Source organism: Eulemur rufifrons, chromosome 10, assembly GCF_041146395.1.
Source record: "Eulemur rufifrons isolate Redbay chromosome 10, OSU_ERuf_1, whole genome shotgun sequence".
Lineage (NCBI taxonomy): Eukaryota > Metazoa > Chordata > Mammalia > Primates > Lemuridae > Eulemur > Eulemur rufifrons.
In genome coordinates, this window is record NC_090992.1 from 6,262,587 (window position 1) to 6,281,017 (window position 18,431).

Here is an 18,431-nt window from a genome sequence, read left to right on the forward strand (position 1 = left end):
CCAGGCTGTTACCGCACGGCTTCCAAAAAGGGATCTGATTAAGATCCGCGACTTCACTAAAGTACTAGTTCTGCCACTGAGAGCTGGGTGACCTTAGACAAGTACTCTCTTCCTTCAGGAACTTTGCAATGGGTGTAAGTGCCTCCTCCCAAGACTGATACGGGAACGGTCAAGCTATCTGGAAAACATTTGCCTTTCAACTTTTATTGACCTCTGACGACACCCGCGCGGGGTACCAGAGGACCAGGACTCCACGGTCGCGGCGCGGGAGCATCCAAAAGCCGCCCCCAGTCTCTCGCGAGATCTCCTTCCAGCGCTTTGCGGCGTCATCCCCTCCGTGGCCGTGGCGGCGGCGACGGCGGCGACGGTGACGGCTACGGCGCGTACGATACTCACAGGGGCGGCCCGTATCCCTCCGCCGCCGGCGCGGCCCGACCCTCCCTCCCCTGGCCCGCCAATCCCCGCGCCTCCCGACCTGCACCTCGGCCTGGGCCCACCCCGCGCTCTGACGGCCCCACCCCGGCGGCGCCGCCCGCCTGCCTGTCCGCCCGCCCGCGCGTCCCTCCGTCCACCTGCAGCAAGCAGGAAGGCAAGCAGTCCCTCCGGCCGTCCGACCGGGAGGCGCCTGCTGAGCCCGAGACTTAGGCTCCTGGTCCTCGGCGGAGGGATCCGCGGCGGCTGAGGAGGAGGCGGCGCTGAGCTTAAGAAGAAGAGGCAGCTACGGTGGCGGCGGCGGCGGCTGGGGCGGCAGCGCATAAAGGGGCCGCCGCCGAGTGATGCGGTGACCGCTGCGGCAGGCCCAGGAGCTGAGTGGGCCCCGGCCCTCAGCCCGTCCCACCAGACTCCCCCTCTCCCGAACTCCCATATTCTCCGGCCGACCGCGATCGCCGAGGCAGCCTCAGGCTCCCTCGCCCCTTCCCCGCCCCTCCCCCGCCCCCGTCCCCGCCCCGGGGGCCGCCGCCACCCGCCTCCCACCATGGCTCTGAAGAGAATCCACAAGGTAAGCGACTGGAGGTCAGCTGCGGGGATGGGCCACTGGGCGGGCCAGCTGAGCAGGCTGCGGCCTGCACTTCCCGTCGTCGCCTCCTCCGGGCTCGCGGCCTCTTTGGATCCCGCTGCCGGCGCTGGCCCCGCGGGGCGGCCTTCATACCCCACTCCCAGTGATGGCGCCCGTGGAGGCCCCGGCGCGCAGCCCGCGCGCTTAGGCCGGAGGTGCTCTCTACGTTCCTCTCCTGCTGCCTTTCCCGGCCCGCGTGGTACGGAATCCCAAGGCTTCTCTCCAACCTGGGACTGCTGCGCCTGAGGGCCATTGTCCGGCCGGGCTGACCGGGTCGGGGGTGGCGCTGGGGCGTTGGGCAGCCCCATCGACCGAGGTCGAAAGAGCTCCTCGTCCCATCTCTGCTCCCTCCTCCCCCACCTGCCTTAGCTCTCTGCACAGAAGCGCCTGAAATCGCGGCTCTTGTCTCTGGCAGACGGAGGAAGCCGTTTTGCCCGATCCGCAAGTATTTCTTTTTGGTTCACTTACCTCTTGGGAGGCCGCACACTTCGGTCCACCCTGCTCGTCCGTCCAGAAACTGTTAGAGCAAGAAGTCAGAAGGGGAAAAAATGACTTAGGAGGGAGGAGGGAAGTAAAGGGAGAAGCATTTTATTTCTTGAGATGGCCATATGTAGTCAGAAGCTAACACTTCAGTTTTGCAGGATTAGATCTAATAGGAAAGCCGTTAAATTGGTAATGGTAGAGGTAGAAACGTGAACATTGAAAACCACCGGAGCAATTACAGAAAAATTCCTTTCACAGTCTCTTCACAAAATGAAATTTAACGCTGAAATCAGGTGATATGTTCAGGGAGACTTTTTTAACTTAGAAGGGGTTTTACTAGATTTTCTGTTAGAAAGGATTTCTTTTTAAAATGAAGGGTTATTCATGTATTCATAAGGTTGCTTTCCTACTGCTACATCTCGAGTAGGGACTGGCCCTCCCCCCCAGTATTGTAACTTCTTAGTGCCATACACTGTCATGTTTTTTCTTGGGAGTGGGGAGGCACCACTCTTAATTTTTGTCTGGTGTTTCACTTGGGTTCTGAGATTGGCTGTATTAAACCTGTAGCTACTTAGTGAGAAGTAGGTCCTGGGATGATCCATTTTGAACGATGGGTTGGAGATGCAAGAAGAGAACCAGTTTTCACCTTGCCCTAAACTAAGTCAGAATGCAGATTGATGATTTAAACACCTCAGCTCAGCAGCTGGTAATCATGTTGGTTACTATACATTAGATTAGCTCCTTACCACCTTCTTTTGACTTCTTTGATTTCTAACAAATGAAAAAGGGCAGACTTTAGACAATAAATCTTGTACTAAAATGAAGCAGGGTTTTGTTTTGTTGTTTTGTTTTGTTTTGTTTTGTTTGAGACAGAGTCTGTCTCTGTTGCCTGGGCTAGAGTGCCGTGGCATCAGCCTAGCTCACAGCAACCTCAAACTCCTGGGCTTAAGCAATCCTACTGCCTCAGCCTCCCGAGTAGCTGGGACTACAGGCATGTGCCACCATGCCTGGCTAATTTTTTCTATATATTTTTAGTTGTCTGGTTAATTTCTTTTTATTTTTTAGTAGAGACAGGGGTCTTGCTCTTGCTCAGGCTGGTCTTGAACTCCTGACCTCTAACGATCCTCCTGCCTCGGCCTCCCAGAGTGCTAGGATTACAGGCGTGAGCCACCATGCCTGGCCTGTTAAAAGAAGTTTGAACCTTAAGCAAAGATCTCTCAGAGAACCATTTAAGGGGTAAGAGGACACTGAGGAATAGTCATCCAAGTAAATATATACATAGGTATTTTTAAGGCTTTTAGGAATTAGATTCTGTATAGAATCTAATTGGGAACTTACCAACTTGAAATGCCACTTGGTTTATACTTGTAGAAGATTGTGCTCTTATTTTCAAATCTGAAGAGGACCAAGTGAGTATTGTGTGTGATAATTTAGAGACCAAGAAAAGTAGCCTTTAATCTCTACATTGATTGATATGTGTGTTAGAGAGACTTCTTCATGGAGGGAAATAGTATTTTGACTCAAAACATACATTTTAATTTTCTAATGCTGTCCCCCAGTTATATGGTTTCTTATGTGTTACTACATATTTTCTGGAATAGATTTTCTCTAAAATATGTCCTATATTACAATTTTTAATAAGAAAATCAAGTTTAGAAATAATTTGAACTTTTAAAACTCAGTATTAACCTTTTTCCCCTGGCTTATAGGAGGAAGAGAGGAGACTTCCTTTCCTCAATGTATGGCTTGAATTCTGTGAGACTACCAGTGATTAGAAAAATTAAATTTATTTTTGGTAAACCAATCAAAAAGATTGTACAGACAAAATGGAGATCAATTTTTTCAAACTTTTTGTATGACTCCAATTTTAAGTTGGATGGTGGACTTACTAGGTATGGATAAGACTAGTGCTGTCTTATCCTCAGTCCTGGTAATCTATCTGCAATGGAATCCCCAAAAGACTTGCTTGGTTTATATATTTAAGTCTTGGTCTTGAACCTTCCCAATAATCATTCTCTGATAAAATAATTCTGCTTAAATATCTTTTCAACTTTAGATGTTGTGAACTGCATCTTTCTTTTTCTAAGAAAAAACACGTTTGACTTGTGGCATCTTTAGGAATTCAGTATCTTGTTTCTTTGACAGAGGGACACTATTCATGTCTGTGATTTTGACACTCTCTTAAAGGCCATGTCTTTTTTGGAAAAACCTTTTGAGGGACGTTATTTTGATATCGCCTTAAGGTCTCCTGACCCATGCTATAAGCAGAGTGTACCAAAGGGTGTCATTATGAACATCCAGTGTACTTTCAGGCAGGGATTGGGGTCCTTTGGGATTGTTTGTATCTGCACTGCATGGCCCGACCCTGTTATGTTTTGAGGTTTTCTGCTGACTTTTTAGGTCTTCAGCTTTGATTTTGATGCTTTGAGTGCCTGCCTCTAGCAGCACCACCCCCAGCCCTTTTCCAGTTGGCTGAATCTCATCTGTTGTGGGCTAAGAAACCAGATCACGGAGCTTATTAAAATTGTGTCTAAAATAAGATCCTGTAGGCTCTGAGTGAAGAGGGTTTCTTGTGTTTTGTGAACTGTGTGATCTCTGGCTGATCTGAGACCTTTTTGGCTTCCTGTTTTTCTTCTTTACTTTTGTTATACAGATTTAGGAAGCTATTTGGTGCTCTTAGAGTGCCATAATATTGAAAGATAGGGTTAATTTCTCTTCTTGGGAAGGATAAAAACCTAAATATCTTGATTCTTTGAGGAGTTGAAGACAGATCAAAGTTAGGATATTACAAGCTTCTTTCTTAACAGTTAAGTGCCTTCTGCATTTTAATGGTGTCCTGCTAGTTATAGTTAACATTTGGTATAGATAGCCTTAAAACGAAGTAATGCCTGGATCAACGCTTGATCTATTCTGGGTCTGTGATCAAGATTTTTATAGCTCGTTTCTTTTAAGACCCCTTAAGAGACAGAAAAATAAAATTCTCAGTGAAATAAAGATTTTAAACTCTGATGGCTATAAAGGCCAGGAAGGTAACCAAGTGAGCAAGGAGAATGGGGAAGCTAGAAAATGCATGTGCTATCAGATGATGGCAGCTGCTGTGTAGCTCCCTCCAAATTTCACCATTGCCAAAATCTGTAGGCCCAGTGTTGCCAGATCTTCCCTTTAAAAAAAAGAGAGAGAAGCTGCAAATTCAGATTTTTGGCAACCGATTCAAATTAAAACAAAACAAAACACACTTTTTTGGTAGACACCAGTTTAATATGTGAATTAAAAGTAACAAAAGATTGAGGTTCATTAGGTAATCAGGAGTGTAAGAAGATTAAATCATTTAAACCAGGAGTCCCCAACCTATGGTGAGTTGTATAGTTATTTCATTACATATTACAATGTAATAGTCATAGAAATAAAGTGCACAATAAATGTAGTGCACATGAATCATCCCAAAACTATCCCTCCCTTCCCGGTCTGTAGAAAAATTGTCTTCCGTGAAAATGGTCTCTGATGCCAAAAGGGTTGGGGACCGCTGATTTAAACCATTACTTTCTTTTTAAAAGTTTAAAAATGTTGCTTTATGTAGATGAACAGGATTAGTTTTTTTTAAAAATTCTAATTACTGAGTTTTTATATGGCTTTATGTGAAGTCATAGGGAAAGCCAGTTTAATAGTTGCATTGATCCCATAGTGAAAGTTTACATCTTACTCTTCATTATGATCTGTTTCATGTTTTGAATCATCTTTCTGTAGACTATACACTTTAAAAATATCTGAGATTGGGAAGTTACCAAAGCATGATTCTTAACGATATGGGAAAGGAGTTGTAACACTGAAACATACTAAATTTAGAAAGATTATTTAAAATACTGTACTTAGAGGCATAGTACCATATATTACGTTAGTATTATTGGATGTAAAGACTAAATAAATTTCTATCAAGACGATGAAACAAATTAGTGTGTTGTCCGGTAGAGTACTGGAAACTTTAACATAATAAATGGTTGGCTGAAAATGGCTAGTTAAATTTATTTCTATCTTGGAAAGCAGACATACCTTCTTACTCCAAAAGATAAGCTCCTTGACAAAAGTATTTCTGGGAAGGCTTTTTTTTTATTAGAAAAGTATTCTTTGCTTTATAAAAGGTCATTGAATTGAGAAACTTTCCTTGGCTCTACCAGATTGCTATTTAAATATAATTTAAACAGCCATCATTGAGGATAACTGTTAATAAATCTAGGTTTTATTTAAAGTATCTCAGTGTGTATTACTGTGCTGCTGACTGACGAGGATCAGGTTTTGACAAGGTCCAATTCTGTATATTTTAGTCCAAAGAAAGATGGCTGCTAAAATATCCTAGGCAGTTCCCAGGATAGGAATACCTGACTCATGCCTGATGCTGCCAGGAACCTTTGCAGCCTCATCCCAAAAATGCAGGAGCACACTTGTTTTTTTCTGTAGAAATAAAGTTTTGGTGGTTAGATTCCCAGGCTAACCTTCAGAATCATAGTAAATTATAACATAGGGGCCGGATGCGGTGGCTCACACCTGTAATCTTAGTACTTGGGGAAGCCGAGGCAGGAGGATCCTTTGAGGCCAGGGGTTTGAGACCAGCCTGGGCAACAGCTAGGCCCTATCTCTACAAAAAGTAAAAAAAAAAAAAAAAAAAAAATTTAGCCAGATGTAGTAGTGCATGCCTGTAGTCCCAGCCACTCGGGAGGCTGAGGCAGGAGGATAGCTTGAAACCATGAGTTTGAGGTTGCTGTGAGCTAGGCTGATGCCACGGCACTCTAGCCTGGGCAACAGGAGACCCTGTCTCAAAAAAACAAAAAAAACAAAAAAAACTATAACAGTGAAATAACAGTACCATTTGTTCTTCTGTCTACAGAGTCCTGTGAGATTCCAAGTAATAGAATCGTAAAGAGTTAGTGCTGCAACATATCTCAGGGCTGCTGGCTGAAAAGGCCATGTGACTTGCTAGATAAGACTAACGCTAGATCAAGAACCAGGGTTTTTTGACTGTGTCCAGTGTATTTTCTGGCAGACCATGTGTTACCCTTACATAGCTGTTAGGTGTGTAAATCTATAGGATGCAATCTTTTCTTCTTTTGTTCAAACAATTGGCTATTTAAACTACGTCCTGGAACCTGAAGATCTTCCTCACCTTCCCTTTATATCCTCACTGAGGTGTCCATGAACCCACTTAAAACTATGCAAATTTGGATGTTCTGTTCTCCATATATCTTTCACGAGAGTCAAATGGTTTTTTTAATCTCAGCAGTTGACCAAAGTAACTATTCTGTAAAGAAGATAGAAATCTTATGTGTGAATTCTTTCAGATTTCCTTAGAGGCATTTTTTAAAAAGCAACAACAGCAGCAACAAAAAAGTCCAAGCTATCATCTTTAGAATACTATGTATAATATCAGGAATGACTCAATCTTTTCAACAATCCTTTGAAAATTCTATTCTCCCCAGGTTAGGCGAGAAAACGTGGAGAAATAAACTTGCCTAAGATTATAGAGTAACATAGGAAGAGCCAGGGTTCAGATGCAGGCAGTCTTGACTATAGAGCTACTGTCTTTCCAGATTTACCTGTTTTAGTCATCACTCTTCTCCCCTGTTGTCTTTGGAGAAACTCTACTTTTCCCTTTGCCAAACTAACTTTTGCTTTCCATCCTATTTCTTTCTTCCAGTCCTTGCCTCTTTAGTAACTGTACCTGCTTTCATGGTTCCAAATCTTTTCTCTAACTCCCCTCAGCATGCAATCTTATCCAAGGTTTTCCCCTATCCTAAAAACAGCAAAAGAACTTTTTAAACCTCCCCTCCCCCAACTGGAGCTACTTCCTTCCTCATCTTTATCCCTCCCATCTCTGACATTTCAGTGCCAAAATTGTTGAAAGAATAGTCTATTCACTCTTCTGGAACTATTTAGTAAGGTCACTATGATTACTTAATTGCCAAATTCAATGGATACCTCAGTTTTTATTTAAATTTTTGTAACGGTTAACATGGTTATCATTTATTTCCCTTAGCTTCTGATAAACTGCTTTCTCATACCTCAGATCTAGTGTTTCCTAACTTTATCAGAATGTTTGTCAAACTAGTGTTATTGATGGGATACAAACAAAAGTTTATGAAATCATGGACTCTTGTATTAAAATTGGCAGTGCAAAAGATTACAGATAAATTAATTAAAATATATAATCAAAACATAATACCACAAGCAAAAAAATTAAATTATTTTGAAATATTAAGATGAAATAACTGTCTTTTCATTTTGTTATAAAATAACAGTTTTAAGAATAGTATTTTTCTTACATAATAAAAGCAACCTGCATTATTTGCTGCATTAAATGATACTGTATATTGTTTTTATTACAGTATAAGAGTTTGTTTCAAACAAATATGTTGTAGCAAAAGAAAGAATACAGATTGCATATTTTGGAATATTCAGGCATTTAGAGTACTGCTAACATTACTAATTGTCCCATCCTGGACAGGTCACCTAATTTTTCTGAAAAATAGATGTCTATGCTTTGCTTGTATTTATTTTTAAATAATCGACTTCTTAGGCTTAAGAATCAAGGACTCTGGCCAGGCACGGTGGCTCACGCCTGTAATCCTAGCACTCCGGGAGGCTGAGGTGGGTGCATCGTTTGACCTCAGGAGTTCGAGACCAGCCTGAGCAAGAGCGAGACCCCGTCTCTAGTAAAAAATAGAAAGAAATTATATGGACAACTAAAAATATATATAGAAAAAATTAGCCGGGCATGGTGGCGCATACCTGTAATCCCAGCTACTCGGGAGGCTGAGGCAGGAGAATTGCTTGAGCCCAAGAGTTTGAGGTTGCTGTGAGCTAGGCTGATGCCACGGCACTCTAGCCTGGGCAACAGACTGAGACTCTGTCTCCAAAAATAAAGATAAAATTTACAAACAAATTCTGCTGCTTTAGTATCTTATAGGAAGTACTGCTGTAATTGAAACAGTTCTAGTTGATCCTTCTCAGAATCATTCTCTTTTTAAGTGCCTTTTGTTATACAGAGAATGTCATCTTACCCCACTCCCACCTTCTCTTAAATTTTTTATTCAGACTTGGAGACCCAGCAGAAATGGCTTCTTTGGGAAGCATGCCCCAGGCATACGGGCAACGTTCCAATGTAGAATTGTTTCTTAGTATGTAAACGTGATTGATTATTGCCCTCTCTAGACGAGCTCTCGTGAGCAAAGTTCCTGTCTTATTCTTTGTATTCCTATAAAGTTCCTATGTCGTATTCTTCGTATTCCTACTACCTGATGCATAGTAGATATTCAGTGTTTGTCAACAACATTAAGTGAATGCCAACATCAGGTGGTGTGGTAGAAAAAAAATAGTAGGATTTTGGAAGAACTGTGGCTTTAGCCAAGTTTAATTCACTAATTTTCTTGAGCCTCAGCTTCCTTATCTATAGAATGAGGATTATGTCACATAGCCTTCAAGTTGGTGGGAAAGATAGAAGAGTGCTTGGCACTTAACGGATTACATGAAAGGTAGTTTTTTGTTGTTGTTTTTGTTTTTTACAAATATGCCTAGTATTTTTATTCACAATACCCCAAATCCGGAAACAACTCAAATATCCATCAGTAAGTGAATTTATAAACAAAATGTAGAATATGCATGCAATGAAGCATTATCCAAAAATGAAAAAGAACAAATCAATTGTATACATCTGGCCCGTAGCAGAGGCTCTTGCCTGTAATCCTAGCATTTTGGGAGGCCTAGGTGGGATGATCAAGACAAGCCTGGGCAATATGGTGAGACCCTGTCTCTACAAAAAAATAGAAAAAATTAGCTGGGCATGGTGGCAGGCGCCTGTGGTCCCAGCTGCTCTGGAGGCTGAGGCAGGAGGATCGCTTGAACCTAGGAGTTTGAGGTTGCAATGAGCTATGATGACACCACTGCACTCTAGCCTGAGCAATAGAGTGAGAGACCCTGTCCTTCCCCCCTCAAAAAATAGATACACATCTGCCACTTTATCAATTTATTAATCAGTTCCAAGTTCACCCTCCAGTATCTGCTCTACTGTAAGGAGCTGGATTCATTCACCTTCGCAATAAACAGAATGTTAGACTTTGTCAATAGAGGGCACTGGAGGAACATTGCAGAAGGAAGGTGATTCTTGGATTTGGTGGGCTATTTTTTTTTTTTTTAAGGTTTTTAAATATTATCACTGTCTTAACCAGCCAATAATGGTGACCCATGGAATTGAATCTTGAAATCTTAGGTGTCAGTGTTAAATGTATGTTTAGCATTTCACTTCATTGCCACCCCAACCCAAAAAAAGGGAAAGAAAAAGCCCTAATGTGAAAATAATGAAGTTTTATAATATTTCTAAATTCAAAAAGGTACTGAATCCCAAATTTCCTTTTCAACAAACTTTAAAATACTGTCGCATTAATATGTTTTTAATACATATAATATTTTTGTAAGTCTAGAATTACAAAAACAATTCTCTTAAACATTATCTTATAATAGAAGTGTCTGCTGCTGTCCTTTGAGCACTTACCCCCCCACCTGTATTGCATCATGCCAATGTAAGAGATAGTATTCCTTTGCCTACTTCTTTTCTTTCTTTTCTTTTTTTTTTTTTAGAGAGTCTCACTCTGTTGCCTGGGCTAGAGTGCCCTGGCGTCAGCCTGGCTCACAGCAACCTCAAACTCCTGGGCTCAAGTGATCCTTCTGCCTCAGCCTCCCGAGTAGCTGGGACTACAGGCATGTGCCACCATGCCTGGCTAATTTTTTGTATATATTTTAGTTGTCCAGCTAATTTCTGTCTATTTTTAATAGAGACAGGATCTCGCTCTTGCTCAGGCTGGTCTCGAACTCCTGAGCTCAAATGATCCACCCGCCTCGGCTTCCCAGAGTGCTAAGATTACAGGCGTGAGCCACTGTGCCCGGCCCCTTTGCCTACTTCCTAAGGGCTTATATCAGGTAAAAACTTTGAAATCAAAGTTGATTTTTACAGAAACCTCAATGATATGATTTTAGGAATAGATTTCTTAAAATAATATCACACTATTCTGATACAAGCAGTGGAGACAAAAAATAAAACAAACAGCACACTAATGGCAGTGAGTGATTTTCTTTAGATTAAATGTCTTCTTATTTATACCATTTGTATAAGTTTCCTAGGGTTGCCATAATAAATGACCACGAACTGGGTGTATCTTCAGGGCTCCATTCCCTCTGGATGCTGTAGGGGAGAATCCTCCCTTGCTTCTTCCAACTTCTGGTGGCTGTCAGCATTCCTTGGCTTCTTTGGTTTGTGGCCACATCACTGCAATCTCTATCTTCATGTCACCCTCTCAGTGTGTGTCTTCTCTTTTGTTTCTTATAAGAATTTGTTACTAAACTTAATTACATCTGCAAAGACCCTTTTTCCAAATAAGTTAACATTCACAGGACCCAGGGATTAGGATATACACATATCTTTGGGGGGCTATTCAATCTACTACACCATTTAATCACCAAATTCTAATAAAGTAACCATGGGCACTTTAGGGTTGTAGGGTTCTCCCCTCCAGAGTCTCGACCTGTGGCCTGGGCTAGAGTTCAGTGATATCATCATAGCTCATTACAACCTCAAACTCCCGGGCTCAAGCAAGTCTCCCGCTTCAGCCTCCTGAGTACAGGCAGAGGCCACTATGCCTGGCTGATTTTTCTATTTTTTGTAGAGATAGGGTCTTGCTCTTACTCAGGCTGATCTTGAACTTCTGGCCTCAAGCAATCCTTCTGCCTCAGCCTCCCAAAGTGCTAGGATTACAGACATGACTCACCTTACCCAGCCCAGGTTTGTTTTTCTTTTTAAACTTTCTAAAATTTTGAAACAATTTCAAACCTACAGAAGAGTTGCAAGTATAATACAAAGAACATTGTTTTCTTTAACAATTTCAGAGGAAGCTGTCAACACGATGCCTCATAAACCTTAAGTACTTTAATGTGTATGTCTCATAAATAAGGATGTTCTGCTACATAATCACAGTACAGCCATCAAAATTAGGAAATTTCATTTGATACCTTATTGCCACCTAATCTTCAGACTCCAAGTTTTGCCAATTGTCCCAATAATGTCCTTTAGAGGAAAGGATCCAGTACATAGTTAGTCATTGTGTTTAGTTATCATATCTCTTTAGTCTCTTTGAATCTGTAATAGTTCCTCAGTCTTTCCTTGACTTCATGACCTTGACACTTTTAAAGATTACAGTCCAGTTATTTTGTAGAGTGTCCCTCAGTTTGGGTTTATCTCATGTTTCCTCGTGATTAGATTCAGGCTATGCGTCTTTGGCAGTATTGTTACAGAAGCGATGCTGTGTCTCTCCCTTTGCATCCTATCAAATGGTGCATGATTTTGGTTTGATTCTTTTCCTTGTGTCCTGTATGTTAATATGCAATTTTAGTTTGACCCATTACTGAGAATTTTTACTTTCATCACTTGATTATGGTGATGTCTACCCGGGTTCCCTACTCCTCTATAGAGTTACTGTTTTCCCCTTATAATGAGAAAGTAATTTGTTGGGAAACACTTTGAGAATATGTATTTATCCTTTTTGTATTAGTTATCTATTGCTGCATAAGAAAGTACCCCAGAACTTAGCTGTTTTAAACAACAAACATTTATCTCACACAGTTTCTGAAGGCCAGGAATCTGAGAATGGCTTGTATCTATCTAGGTAGTTCTGGTTCTGGTTCAGGGTGTTTTGCAGTTACTACCAAGCTTTTGCCTGGGGCTGCAGTTATCTGAAAGCTAGAGGATCCTCTTCCAAACTCACCCCCATGGTTGTTGACAGACCACAGTTCCTTGTGGGTTGTTGGACTGGAGGACTTATTTCTTCCCCATGTGTATCTCTCCAGAGGCTGCCTGATGTGCTTAGGACTTGGCAGTTGGCTTCCCTTAGAGTGAGTGATTGGATAGAGAGAGAGAGAGAGCAACAAATGAAAACCACAGTGTCTTTTATAACCTAATCTCACAGACCACCCCAGTACAATGTGGGAGAGAGGACTACATAAGGGTGAGAGTACTAGGAGGCAAGGATCATTGGAAGCCATCTGAGAGTCTGTCTACCACACTGGTCATCAAAATTTTTAACTTACTCATTTTAAGATTTATATCTTACATGGATTGGGCATGGTGGCTCACACCTGTAATCCTGGCACTCTGGGAGGCTGAGGCCGGAGGATCATTTGAGCTCGGGAGTTTGAGATTAGCCTGAGCAAGAGTGAGACCCCGTCTCTACTAAAAAAATAGAAAAAAATTAGTCTGACAACTAAAAATAGAAAGAAAAAATTAGCCGGATATGGTGGCTGACGCCTGTAGTCCCAGCTACTCAGGAGGCTGAGGCCGGAGGATCCCTTGAGCTCAGGAGTTTGAGGTTGCTGTGAGCCAGGCTGATGCCAGGGCACTCTAGCCCAAGCAACAGAGCGAAACTCTCTTTCAAACAAACAAACAAACAAATAAATAAAATTTATATAATACAGACTCATTTCTTATTTTTTTCAGGTAGGTTATAATAATTTAGTATTGTTTAGTTTGATGCTCAAATTATCCCACATTTTTTCTTTTTTCCTCATCATCCTTTGAGTACTTCTTTACTTTCTGGTATAACGAGATATTTCTAGCTTTATCTTCTACTTCCCCTGCTCCAACCTGGTTATCATCTATTTTCCCAAGGATCCCTAGTTCTTTTTAGTAGAAAATGGTATTTAGAAACCAAATCTGGTTGTGAGACATCCTCATTGCTCTTCCATATATACATATTTCCCTATGTTTATTTTTATCTGTCTATATTGAAAACTATGAGTTCACACTGGTATCTCTAATTCCAGTCCAATACCATAGGGTTCATTCTGTATTTCTTTTTTTCAATATTGGTATTCTTTTTTCTGACAATGAGAAATCTCTTTTATTCTTAATGTATTTACTCATTCGATCAGTTCCCCTGCATATAATCAACCTCCCATTGCTGTGGCCCACCTGCATAGACTCTATTCTTGCCCCCACCCCCCTCTTCTGTGGATGTCCTTCCTAACTCTGCCCTTACTTTGGAGATCGTGCACTGGGCCATGCCCATTTTCCTGTGGGTGTCCTCACCATTTAAAAAAAAATAAAGTAAAATAAATGACTTCTTACTTGACATAAATATTTAGATAAAGACCGTTTAGAATAAAAGTGCTAGTTATGTAGTACATTAGTTAAAACAGATTTAGGAAGTTTAACCTAGTGGATGTGACCACATAGCACTTTCTCAGGGAGTATAGCATTTTCTAGAGCTCATTCTTGGAAAAAAGTAAGACCATAATTTTAGTGTAGTGTTATTATTCTGAGACAGTGTCTTTTTTTTTTTTATTCTAATAACTTAGTAACCTGCACAAACTAGTTCTCATTCTTAGAAATAGTTGGAAACAACCATAATTAATAATCCTGGCTGGGCGCTATGACTCACGCCTATAATCCCAGCACTTTCAGAGGCCAAGGTGGGAGGATCACTTGAGGCCAGGAGTTTGAGGTCAGCCTGGGCAACATAGCAAGACCCTGTCTCAAAAAAAAAAAAAAAATAGCTGGGCGTAGTGACATGCTCCTATATGTAGTCCCAGTTACTTGGGAGGCTGGAGGCAGGAGGATCACTTGAGCCCAGGAGTTTGAGGTTACAGTGAGCTATAATCACAGCACTGCACTCCCACTTTTTGTGACAGAATGAGACCCTGTCTCTTTAAAAAAAAAAAAAAAAGTCCTGAAACCTTTGTTATGAAATATTTTATATATTCAAAAAGTTTTAGTTTAGGTATGACCGACACCTTTATATTTAACTACCAAAACCAACTTAGCTTTAGTGTTAAAAGTTTAGTCAGGAGTATACAAGACAGCTTGTAAACTGTTAGCAGTTTACAAGCTTAGGGCATCTTTGCATATTTAAAAATATTATTCATGTTTTGATAAGGCTGAATTGTAGGTGATAATTACCTGTGGAACCTCTCCTACCTCTCTTATTGCATCAAGGCAATAATATATCATCACTGAGTTTAGCAGTAAGCCAAATTCCTTTTGATCAAAAGGATATCTGTGTCTTTGAGCACCACTTCACTTTTGTTGGCTAGAAAGAATCTATTTTGAAAGTATTGAGCTTGTCAGGAGTATATCATACATGTTTGTGAATTCTTCTTAAAATTGCAAATATCTATGTATTTTATATGTCCATTTCAAGGTCAACTTGAAGCCATTTCCCAAATGTTTGAAACATTGATTAAATAGGTTTAAAATAACAATTTTAATTCCTTTTTAAAAGAAAAATAGTTATACCCTTTATTTTCATTACTACAGGACAAATCTCAAATAAAATCTGTTTAATAGCAATCCCCAGACATGCTTATGCAGTAATTTTTTTCAGTGTATATGTCTTGTTTTATTAATAGTTCCTCTGTTGTTGAACCAAAACTTGATATTAAGTTGTATAAGGTCACATGAAACATTAATATAAGGTTAAAAAGATGTTCATAATTAAAACAACTTGAAGTAACAGTGTTTATTGGCATTGGGAAAGGACCTATTGGTTTCTTCTAGTGGTCCCCAACCTTTTTGGCACCAGGAACCGGTTTCATGGAAGACAGTTTTTCCACAGATAGGGATGGGGAGGAACTGGAGTGGGGAGGCAGAGCTCTGTAGCCCAGTTCCTACTGTGCGCTGCCCAGGGCTTGGGGACCGAAGTAATTAGGCCAGCCCATGAAGATGACTTCATCTGTATATAATCTTAGAGCCTGAGGTAGGATCACCAGTTACGGCACTCTTTCTACATTTATATTCAGTATTTTTTGTATTTTTATTGTCTCCTGGCTTCCAGTATTGCTGTTGATAAGTCCAAAACTATTCTAATTCCTGATCCTGTCTATATATGTGACCAGTTTCCTTTCTGAGAGCTTATATGTTGTCTTTGTTCCTACCATTGTGAAATTTTAGAGTGTATGGTGATGTAGGTCAGTTTTCATCTATTTTTCTTGACATTCAGTTGGTCTTTTCAAGCTAAAAATTCATATCCTGAAGTTTTGAGAAATTTTCTTGAATAATTTTATTGATGGTTTCATTAACTCCATTTTCTCTGTTCTCCCTTTTTTTGAACTTTATTGGATGTTAGGCTTCCTGTACTGGTCTTCTCCCTCCACTTCTATCTGTATGGATTATTTGCCTGTTCTGGATATTTCATATAAATGGAATTGTCCAATATGTGGCATTTTGTGTGTCTGGCTTCTTTGATTTAGCATAGTGTTTTCAAGGTTCATCAGTGTTGTAGTATGTGTCAACACTTCATTCCTTTTTATGGCTGAATAGTGTTACATTGTAAGGGCATACCACATTTTTTTCTCTTTGAGACAGAATCTGACTCTGTCACTCCGGCTAGAGTGCCATGGCATCAGCCTAGCTCACAGCAACCTCAAACTCCTGGGCTCAAGTGATCCTCCTGCCTCAGCCTCCCGAGTAGCTGAGACTACAGGCATGCACCACCATACCTGGCTAATTTTTTTTTTAATATTTTTAGTACCGATCGGGTGTCACTCTTGCTGAGGTTGACCTTGAACTCCTGAGCTCAAGTGATCCTCCCACCTTAGCCTCCCATATTGCTAGGATTACAGGCGTAAGCCACCGGGCCCAGCCTCATTTTATTATTTTGATTATAGGATTGCTACTGGATGTTAAGTGATGGATTGTGATTTGCATTTCTCTAATGACTAATGATGTTGAACATCTTTTCTTGTGCTTTTTGGCCATTTGCGTATCTTTAGAGAAATGTCTATTCCAGTCCTTTGCCCATTTTAAAATCAGGCTGTCTTTTTAATGTTGAGCTGTAAGAGTTCTTTATATATTCTGGATACTAAACCCTTACCAACCATGTTATTTGCAAAATTTTTCTTCCATTCTATGGGTTGTCTTTTCGCTCTGTAGATTTACAGAAGTTTTGACTTTGATGTTCAATTTATCTAATTTTTCTTTTGTTTCTTGTGTTTTTGATGTCATATCTAAAAAATTGTTGCCTAAGTTACTAAGTTTTCCACCTATTTCCTTATAAGACTTTTACAGTCTTAACTCGTATATTTAGGTCTTTGATACATTTAAGAAAATTTTTCTTATTGTGGTAAAATACATGTAACAGAATTTACCTTCCAAGCATTTTAAGTGTACAATTCAGTGGCATTAAGTACATATATATTGTTGTGCAACCATTACCACCATACATATCTAGAATTCTCTTCATCTTTTAGAACTGAAACTCTATACCTATTAAATAATATCTCCACATCTCCTGCTCACCAGCCTCTGACAACTACCATCTTTTCTGTTTCTGTGATTTTTTACTACTCTAGGTACCTCATATAAATGGAATCATGTGGTATTTGTCTTTTTGTAACTGGCTTATTTTACTTAGCATAATGTCCTCAAGTTTCATCTAGGCCGATGTCAGAATTTCTTTCCTTTTATTTATTTATTTATTTTTTTGAGACAGAGTCTCACTTTGTTGCCCGGGCTAGAGTGAGTGCCATGGCGTCAGCCTAGCTCACAGCAACCTCAAACTCCTGGGCTCAAGCGATCCTACTGCCTCAGCCTCCTGGGTAGCTGGGACTACAGGCACGCACCACCATGCCCGGCTAATTTTTTCTATATATGTTTTAGTTGTCCATATAATTTCTTTCTATTTTTAGTAGAGACGGGGTCTCGCTCTTGCTCAGGCTGGTCTCGAACTCCTGAGCTTGAGCGATCCACCCGCCTCGGCCTCCCAGAGTGCTAGGATTACAGGCGTGAGCCACCTTACCTGGATTGTATTTTCCATCTTTGTCTTTTATCTACTTTCTGGAAGACTTCCTCAACTTTATCTTCTAGTCTTTCAGTTGAGCTTTTCTTCATTCTCAGAATATTCCATTTGTTTGTTTTAAGCATTTTGTTCTTGTTTCATGGAAGCAATAACTTTTCTTTTAATGATATTTTTAAGAGTTGGGGTCTCACTCTGTTGCCCAGGCTGCAGTACAGTGGCATGATCATAGCTCACTGCAGCCTTGAACTCCTGGGCTTAGGTGAGTCTCTCAAGTAGTGGGAACTGTAGATGTGGGCCCATCTAATTAAAAAATTTTTTTTTGTAGAGATGGGGTCTCACTGTGTTACCAAGGCTGGTCTCAAACTCAAGTGATCCTTTTGCCCCAGCCTCCCAGAGTGCTGGGATTATAGGCTTGAGCCACTATACCCAGCTTTTGAAGATTGTGTACTGCAGAAGAAATTGTAATAAATGTTGTCTTATATTCACTTCTTGAATGGGGTCACATGCTATAGATTTAACTTCGTAGTATAATTTTGCTTCTTTGGATTCATTAAAAACAATTCTAATGGTTGAGTAACATTAAATTAACATTTTTACTACATTTTTATTCAAAAAAGTTTTTCTACAAATTTGTTTGACCAATTAAGAGGGGGAGGGAAGAAAGGAGGAGTAGAGGGGAAGGGAAAGGCTTATTGGATGTGAAACCTAAAAATGTAATTGTTTTGAGAAGTATAGCTGTTTACTTGGGGTCTGGTCTTTTCCTCTAAGAATAACTTCCTAAGTTGCTTTGTTTAGCCTAGTGCTGAGAGTCTAAGGAAAAGAAATTAAAAAGATAAAAGGTAAAATTGAGTCACAGGAAGAATTTTATACCACCAGCCTTGTTCCTACTGAGACTTTTCACTTAAGTCATGGTCTTGATAGCCCACAGATATTAAGAGACTTGAGGCTGACTAGGCTGTGCTTTTTTGGGAGTGTGGGAGGGAATTGATTCATGTTTTCATACTTCTATTATCATAGCAAAGAACTGCTTCTCTGCTTGCTGCCTCTGTATTAACCTCAAAAATGCT

General features: G+C 40.6%; 1 protein-coding gene across 2 annotated transcripts in view; it reads left to right on the forward strand.

The window, feature by feature from the left end:
* The first annotated feature begins 423 nt into the window (after positions 1 to 423).
* UBE2D2 (ubiquitin conjugating enzyme E2 D2) overlaps positions 424 to 18,431 on the forward strand; it is a 41,779-nt gene continuing 23,771 nt past the window's right edge. Inside the window, exon 1 of one of the 2 annotated variants that reach the window (XM_069484100.1) lies at positions 424 to 1,000. In XM_069484100.1, coding sequence (XP_069340201.1) covers positions 977 to 1,000 — 24 coding nt within the window. In that variant the 5' untranslated portion in view covers positions 424 to 976. Of the gene's footprint in view, positions 1,001 to 1,088; positions 1,257 to 18,431 lie in introns of those variants that run through there. The other variant, XM_069484101.1, reaches the window with a different exon arrangement.